Source organism: Dendrobium catenatum, unplaced genomic scaffold, assembly GCF_001605985.2.
Source record: "Dendrobium catenatum unplaced genomic scaffold, ASM160598v2 fragScaff_scaffold_490, whole genome shotgun sequence".
In the NCBI taxonomy this organism is placed as follows: domain Eukaryota; kingdom Viridiplantae; phylum Streptophyta; class Magnoliopsida; order Asparagales; family Orchidaceae; genus Dendrobium; species Dendrobium catenatum.
Genome location: NW_021318952.1, coordinates 893,647 through 901,222, shown reverse-complemented (window position 1 = coordinate 901,222; position 7,576 = coordinate 893,647). Strand labels below are relative to the sequence as shown.

General features: G+C 39.7%; 1 protein-coding gene across 1 annotated transcript in view; it reads left to right on the top strand.

Moving 5' to 3' along the window:
- The first annotated feature begins 839 nt into the window (after positions 1-839).
- The window catches only part of LOC110114238 (protein SHORT HYPOCOTYL IN WHITE LIGHT 1), an 11,215-nt gene continuing 4,478 nt past the window's right edge, over positions 840-7,576 (top strand). The window contains exons 1-3 of the mRNA XM_020847049.2: positions 840-1,053; positions 1,139-1,357; positions 1,483-1,548. Coding sequence (XP_020702708.1) covers positions 886-1,053; positions 1,139-1,357; positions 1,483-1,548 — 453 coding nt within the window. The 5' untranslated portion in view covers positions 840-885. The remainder of the gene's footprint in view (positions 1,054-1,138; positions 1,358-1,482; positions 1,549-7,576) is intronic.

Genomic DNA, 7,576 nt, shown 5'->3' with positions numbered 1-7,576 from the left:
GGGAAGTAAAAATAAATTATTAATTTAATAATATAGATATTTTAAAACTCTAACATTATTCTAATATTGCTTCTTAGTCGAGCTCTAATCGAACTTCTTAACGAGCTTGTTCACGAGCGTTAAACGATATTGTTCATGAACATAAACAAATCGAACGCCAAGTTGTTTAAGCTCGTTTATTTAACTATCGAGTATTTATCAAAAGTGTTCAAAATCGTTTGTTTACCTTATCAAACGAACATGAACGAGTTGTTATCGATCCGAGCCACGAGTAGTCGGTTCATTTGCAGCCCTATGAGCTTTTTACACTTAGGAGAACCTAAGTTTAGTCATTCTCAGAGTCACACTAAAATATTAGATAAAATTTGAAAAAAGTTACTCATTGTGTAATAAGGGAACTTCGAGAAGGATAAAAAAGAGAAAAAAAATTTTGAAAAGAAAATAAATGAATGTCTCAATCACAAAAAATTATTACATCCGGTGAAAATACCGAGCAATACCGAGTATACTGAGTGTACTGAGCATGCTGTACCGAGCATGATACCGAGCACTTTAGTGACATGGAGTTTTGTTATTGGTTTCCGGATGCATTCGGTAACCTGACGGAATAATTACTCCTCAATCACATGTGAGATTTAGACATCAACACAAACTCTCTATATTTTATTTTATAAATTTCATCTATTTTTTAATCTTTCTCTTCTTAACAAATTAGGAACAATGAATTATAAGTTAATTTTACGATGAAAAAAAACACTTATTTTACAATCATTCAAGAAATCAGATTCAAAACATTTTTTTTTTTTAATTCTATGTATGATTTTATTTGGAGTTGCAGAACTCACCAAGTCTTTACCCCTTAAGCCCCCGCCACAAGTTCTATCCATGGCTACTTCGTCTTTATCCTTCTTTCTGTCCCCTCCGCGACTCCGAACCCATCTCTCTAAAGCCCCTAAAGATCACTATCTCCTCCTCTCTCTTCTTTCAATCCCCATCCCCTCTCGATTCTCATTTCCTCTTCGTGCTTCCAGAAAATACCCTAACTACTCCAAGGTACTTCTTTTCCCTCCATCTCAACGTGTTCGATCAAACTCTCTAACTATAAGTTCATGGAATTAGGACAAATCGATTAGTGCAGGAAGCGGTGGTAGTTGTGCCGGACCCTCGCGCTTGGGTAGGCGACTTCGGCGGTTCGGAGGACGGTTGTGATCTTGACGACGACGATGATGAAGAGGAGGACGATGACAGGAGCTTGGACCTTTTCGCCCGATTGTTGCAGAACACGTTCAGGAAAATATCCCGGCAAGCTCGAAGGGCCGTTCGATCAGTCTTGCCCCCTTCAATTTCCACCAAATTGGTTTGGCTCGCTTGGAAACCCCTTGTTTTCTTCATTATTTTTTTGAAAGATTTGTTCTTTTTTTTTTTATTTCAAGGGGGTTTTTTGTAGTTTTTTCTAATTTGATTGGCTGTGATTCGTTGAAGGTGCGATTTACGGTAAATGGGGTGTTGATGCTGGCTTTTTTATGGCTTCTAAAAGCGTTTCTCGAGGTATTTCTGCATATTTTAATTTGGGAATTCTTCTTAACGCTCTTGGATAAGTTTTCTATACTTAATTGATAGGAATTTAGTAATAATTGTTATTTTTTTTCTTCGGCAACATCTTACCAATTGTAGCTGAGCAATTTGGTGCACTTTTACCGATCAACACTTTTCACGACTACAATCCAATCCGTGATACTTGGTTTTTTCTATGGTAGCCAGCTAAATAAGTGCAAAGCTACTATGCTTGCTTCTACTAAAGGCTTATTACAGATGGATTATGAGCGTGTTAATTTACATAACTGACTTCTGATTCGTTATCTAAAATAGAATTTATTTGTTCCTTTAAGTTAAATCAGTGTCCCATGATTCTAGCTTCTTTGGTCGGCAGTTGATGCTTGAGACAGCCAGAAAGGCGCTTGAGAAAAACCTAACATGTTGCTTAATAAGGAGAAGAAATTTTAGAAACAGATTTAGAAGGCAAATTTGGAATATATAGCCATATATTTCCAAATGCAAGAGGGGCTACTGATATTTATGGAGTATGAATTACGAGTTCTCTCTATTTGGAGGTGAAGAAGCATAATGGCATGCACATGGATTAAGGCAGTGGCTTTTGGTGACATGAACTAGAATCTACTCTGTCTTATATGAACACCAGGCCTCTCTTTGGATTTTGAGAAAGTAGGTGACTCCGGACTACCTCAACGAGTCGCCGACGACTTCACAGAATGGAGCACCACCACCAAGATCGCGAACCACCACCTGCCATCGGTTTTGATACAAAAATGATAGCAAGAGTTATTCTCAAACTATCTTTCTTATTATTTCAACAAAATATTAACCCCATTTAAAACTACACCATTTAGTTACTTAATGGGCTACAAAGATAGCAACTAAACCCGATACAAGAAGTCTCATTACAAATTGAAGTTAAAGCTGAGGAAGAAATGAATTTTCCGTTGCTAGCCATATAGCTCCGGCATTAGTCTACCGGGGTTGGAGGAACTTCAGGTTCGTAATAAGGCGATAGGTCAGCGACATTAAACGTAGATGATACATTGTAGCTTCCAGGTAAGTCAATATGGTACGCAATATCGCTTATTTTTTTGACGATGCGTGTAGGACCGTTAGCTTTGGGCTTGAGTTTGTCGAAGGTAACATTGCGAAATTTGTCTTTGCTTAGACGGATCCATACCATATTGTCCTCTTGGAACTGCATTGCTTTCCATGATTTGTTGGCGACATCTTGATACTTTCTATTGTGTTTGGGAATCATTTTCCGCAAGTTTATGTAACTGTTGTATTTCCTTGCTACAAAGTTCACCGTCAACACTGTAGCTAGACATGGGAACTTGAGGCATCAAATCAATTGGCATTCAGGGGTTACTGTTATACACTACCTAGAAAGGGCTCTTGTTTGTGGCATGATTTGTAGATCGATTAAAAGCAAACTTGATTTGAGGTAGCACGAGGTCTCATTGCTTCGAAGTTCAAACTCTTTCCCTCAAAGCATCGAAGGAGGTTTCCTAGACTCCTATTGACGGTCTCTATCTAACCATCGATTTGGGGATGAGCCATGGAGCTATATTGTAGCTTGGTTCCCAATTTACCCCACAATGTCTTCCAAAAATGACTTAAGAACTTAACGTCGCGATCAGACATAATAGTTTTGGGGATGCCGTGCAAACGAACGACTTCTTTGAAATATAAATCAGCCACATGTGTAGCATCTAGAGTTTTATTACATGGTACGAAGTGGGCCATTTTCGAGAATCGATCAACTACCACCATTATCGAGTCATTGTTCCTTTGTGTGCGAAGTAGGCCAAGAACGAAGTCCAAGCTAACAACAATCCATGGTCCTCCGAGACTGGATAGAGGGGCATACAACCCGAGGTTTTGACCCTGAGTTTTGACTAGTTTTCAAATCCTGCATTGTTTAATGAATCGGTTCACATATTGCACGAGCAGGGGTCAGTAGAAATGCTCCTTCACCAAAATGAGAGTTTTATCTCTTCCAAAATGGCCTGGTATACCGGCTTCGTGGCATTTGCTGATGATTGCAAGTCGCGTGGACCCTTCAGGAATGCATAGTCGGTTGCCATAGAAAAGATGTTCCTGTTGAATGTGGTAGGTATGGAAGCATAGTTGTAAATAAAACATTGGTAGTAGCCGGTTAACCCAAAAAAAGGATCTTAAATGTTTTAAGAAAGATGGAATTGGCCATTTAAGCATGGCTTCAATTTTTTTTTTTTGGATTAGCTTTAATATTACCAGCGGTGATAATATGGCCAAGATATTCAATTGAAGTTTGAAAAAATTTGACATTTTGTTAGTTTTAAAAAAGATGATTATCATGTAGGCATTGAAAAAGCAATTGTAGATGATCTGAATGAAGAGATGGGGTAGAATTATAGGTGGGAATATCATCAAAAAAATTATGATGAACTTACAAAGATAAGAACTGAAGCCTTAATTCAAGAAAGCCTGAAAAGTATATGGTCTATTTGTAAGGCCAAAAAGACATTATTAATAATTCAAAATGACTGTCTGTGTGTGTGGAAAGTTGTTTTATAGATGCCTTTTGGGTGCATTCAAACTTGTTGATTTTTGGAGTGGAGGTCAAGCTTAGAAAAGAAGGTTGTATCATGTAATTTGTCCAATAACTCTCCACTGTACGGATTGGAAATTTATCTTTAATAGTTAGGGAATTAAGTGCCTCGATAATGGACACAGAAACACCAAGTACCATCACGCTTCTTAACCAAGAGAACTGAACTAGAGAAAGGGCTATTACTATGACGAATAATGCATGATTGTAACATTTCTTTAACTAATTATTCCATTGCAACTTTTTGAAAGTGATGATATCGGTAAGGATGAATATTGACTGGTTTGGAAAGTGGAGGAAGGTATATACGGTGGTCAATAGGATGTGGAGGAAGGTTTATAAGGCGATCAATAGGACGTTGAGGTGGTAGGCCTTGTGGGAGCTCAAATAAATGTTTAAATTGTAATAATCGATTGGCAATAAAATCAGGTAAAGTCTTAGTGATGGATGTAAGCGATTCATCAAGAGTTTTGGGAGGCTTATTCATGCATGTCAATGGTGCAAAATGCAGGTAAAATGGCACACGATGCGGCACAGTGCACATACGACGCTATTTGCGTCATGCATAGGCAATGCTGCAAGGCGCAAATAGTGCGCATCATTTTATTCACATGTTATAAATTTTAAATTTTAAATTATAATTAAATTTTTTAAGGTTTATATATTAATATCACAATTATTATTAATTAATTAAACACATTAATTATTAATTAATTAAAAACAAATTAAGAAAATATCAAAAAAATTATCTTAAAGGTTTTTGTTGGATTTAAAGTTTTTATTTTTGTTATTTGGTAGGATTTAGACTAAATTATATTTAAACCATGCTCAAATCTATCGATGTAAGTTTATGTATGATTTAAAGTTGTCATTTTTACTATTTAGTGGGATATGTATGCTTAAATTGGTTCAAATCAATAATATTGTTTGCTATATATATAAATGCTTTTATATTTGCACCATATTTAAAATGACGTGCATCGTGTTGTGCACTACGTGGCATGGTTCCATGAGGAACTTAGCTTTGTGGTGCATCATTCACCTTCGACGAGTAGGGTTGACTGTCATTAAACAGAAGATGAGAATGAAAGGTAAAATTTTGTATCGATGGAGAGTATGATTTAAAGCACAAAATTGATGCAGAGATATGAGATCGACAATTAATTATGATTCCCCATGAAGAATGATTGCAGTTTTGATCAGTAAATTGCATGGTGTGTCGGTAATTATGCAAAATTGAGCCTAGTAATTTGTTAGACCGGTCCAGTGTACCGGTCCAGCGGGTCCACGCAGGACCGGCCGAGACATGAAACGGTGGAAATCTTCCGCCTGGGCGGAGGCCATGCGAGCCGCTCGGCTTGCGGGAGCGTTTCAGGAAGGAAATTTGAGGAAGTTTATGAGGGAAATTGATTGTAGGGACTGTTTAGGGAATTCCTTTTGATTTGTATGCATTAAATAGTTGATTTTGCTAGGGTTTGAGTATCTCAAATTTGATTGTTAGACCGGTCCACGCGGGACCGGCCGAGACATGAAATGGCGGAAATCTTCCGCCTGGGCGGAGGCCGTGCGAGCCGCTTTGCTTGCGGGAGCGTTTTAGGAAGTTTTTTTGAGCGTTTTGAGAGGGAAATTTGAATGTAGGGACTGTTTAGGGATGTTCTCCGGCCGTCCGCGTGGACTTGGCTGGACGGTTCCACTGGACCGGTCTAACAATACTTCCCTCCAAAAATCCGCCTTGTCCTCAAAGGGAGATATGCTTCTGTTCCTGGTGGAGGTTGGCCATCCTTGAGGTACTGAAAAACCTTACTGTATTGCGAACCAAGGCTTGCCCAGAAGGAGGAACATCCCCTCCCTCTTACCCAATCTGATCGCTCCAGCCTGTGTAGTTCCACAAAATGATAATCTTCCCCCACCTCTGTAGTCGCCTAACCATGATCTAAGGTATGTGATCGGCTCTTTGATAGCCTGCATCACCCCTTAGACCACCCTTTCCCATCCCACCTTAATTTCAATCGTGAGTGCTCAATTGTCCTTGATCGTCCCTCGACGATTATACTCGAACCCCTCTTCATACTCAACTCTCTCCTTCAACATCATCACCTCGACGTTGAATACCTTTAAATTCAGGCACCTCGACGATGACGTTCCTCCCCTTCTTCCTTCAAAATCCCCCCCATCGGATTGCTGAATTCTTTCGAATTCAGCACCCCTTTGTCATATCCCATACTCACCTCTTCATCGAAAGAGGCTATAGAGGAAGCATGTCGTTCTCTTTCCTCTTAAGGATCTACCTCCAAATTTCTTCCTCCTCCGCAAGGGTTCGGTTTCCCCCATGCCATGGCCATCGGGGTCTCTCTTACTTCCGATTGTCCCGGATGGTTTTCCATCCTCAAGTAGTTTTTCAACATTTCCTCCATTGCAGTTGAGCTTCCCTCCAACCTTTATATTATGGAGTGATTTGATTTTGAAGGTGAAAATCTTCCTCCAAATTCGGTTTCAAGATTCAACGAAGCATCTTCTTTCGAACAAGAAAATCCGCTGAAATCTCAGGAAATCAGCCCCAACGGTCCCAAAAAAAGAGGCCTCTGATACAATTTGATAGGAAATACTTGAGTTCGCAAGTAACCTCTAGTAATACTTGAGTTTCGCAAGCAAACCTAACCCAAATCGGCGAAGCAAAACAGCAGCCAAATGGCTGCCCACAGCAGGAAAACAGCAGAAAACAGTGGGCAATTAGAGGAAATGTAGGAAAACTCAAAAGTACAAATTGTATCCCCTAGATGATGAATAAAATAGCAAGATACAATTGATCCTCAATTCGAGAGGAGGGATCGATCTCTCCCAAATCTCTAGACCGCGCTAGAGCCCAAAGAAAACCTAAATATAAGAGATCTCAAATTTTCTGTCAATTTCAAGATACTCAAACCCTAGCAAAATCAACTATTTAATGCATACAAATTAAAAGGAATTCCCTAAACAGTCCCTACACTCAATTCCCCATAACTTCCTAAATTTCCTTCCTGAAACGCCCCGCAAGCCGAGCGGCTCGCACGGCCTCCGCCAGGCGGAAGATTTTCCGCATTTCATGTCTCGGCCGGTCCCGCGTGGACGGTCTAACAATCAAATTTTGAGATACTGCAACCTACGCAAATCAACTATTTAATGCATACAATCAAAAGGATTCCCTAAACATGTTCCTACAATCAATTTCCCTCATAAACTTCCATCAAATTTCTCCTGAAACGCTCCCGCAAGCCGAGCGGCTCGCATGGCCTCCGGCCCAGGCGGAAGATTTTCCACCGTTCCATGTGCTCGGCCGGTCCAGCGTGGACCGGTGGGCCGGTACACTGGACCGGATCTAACAAATTTACTAGCGCTCAATTTTGCATAATTTACCGCAAACTCACCATGCAATTTACTGATCAA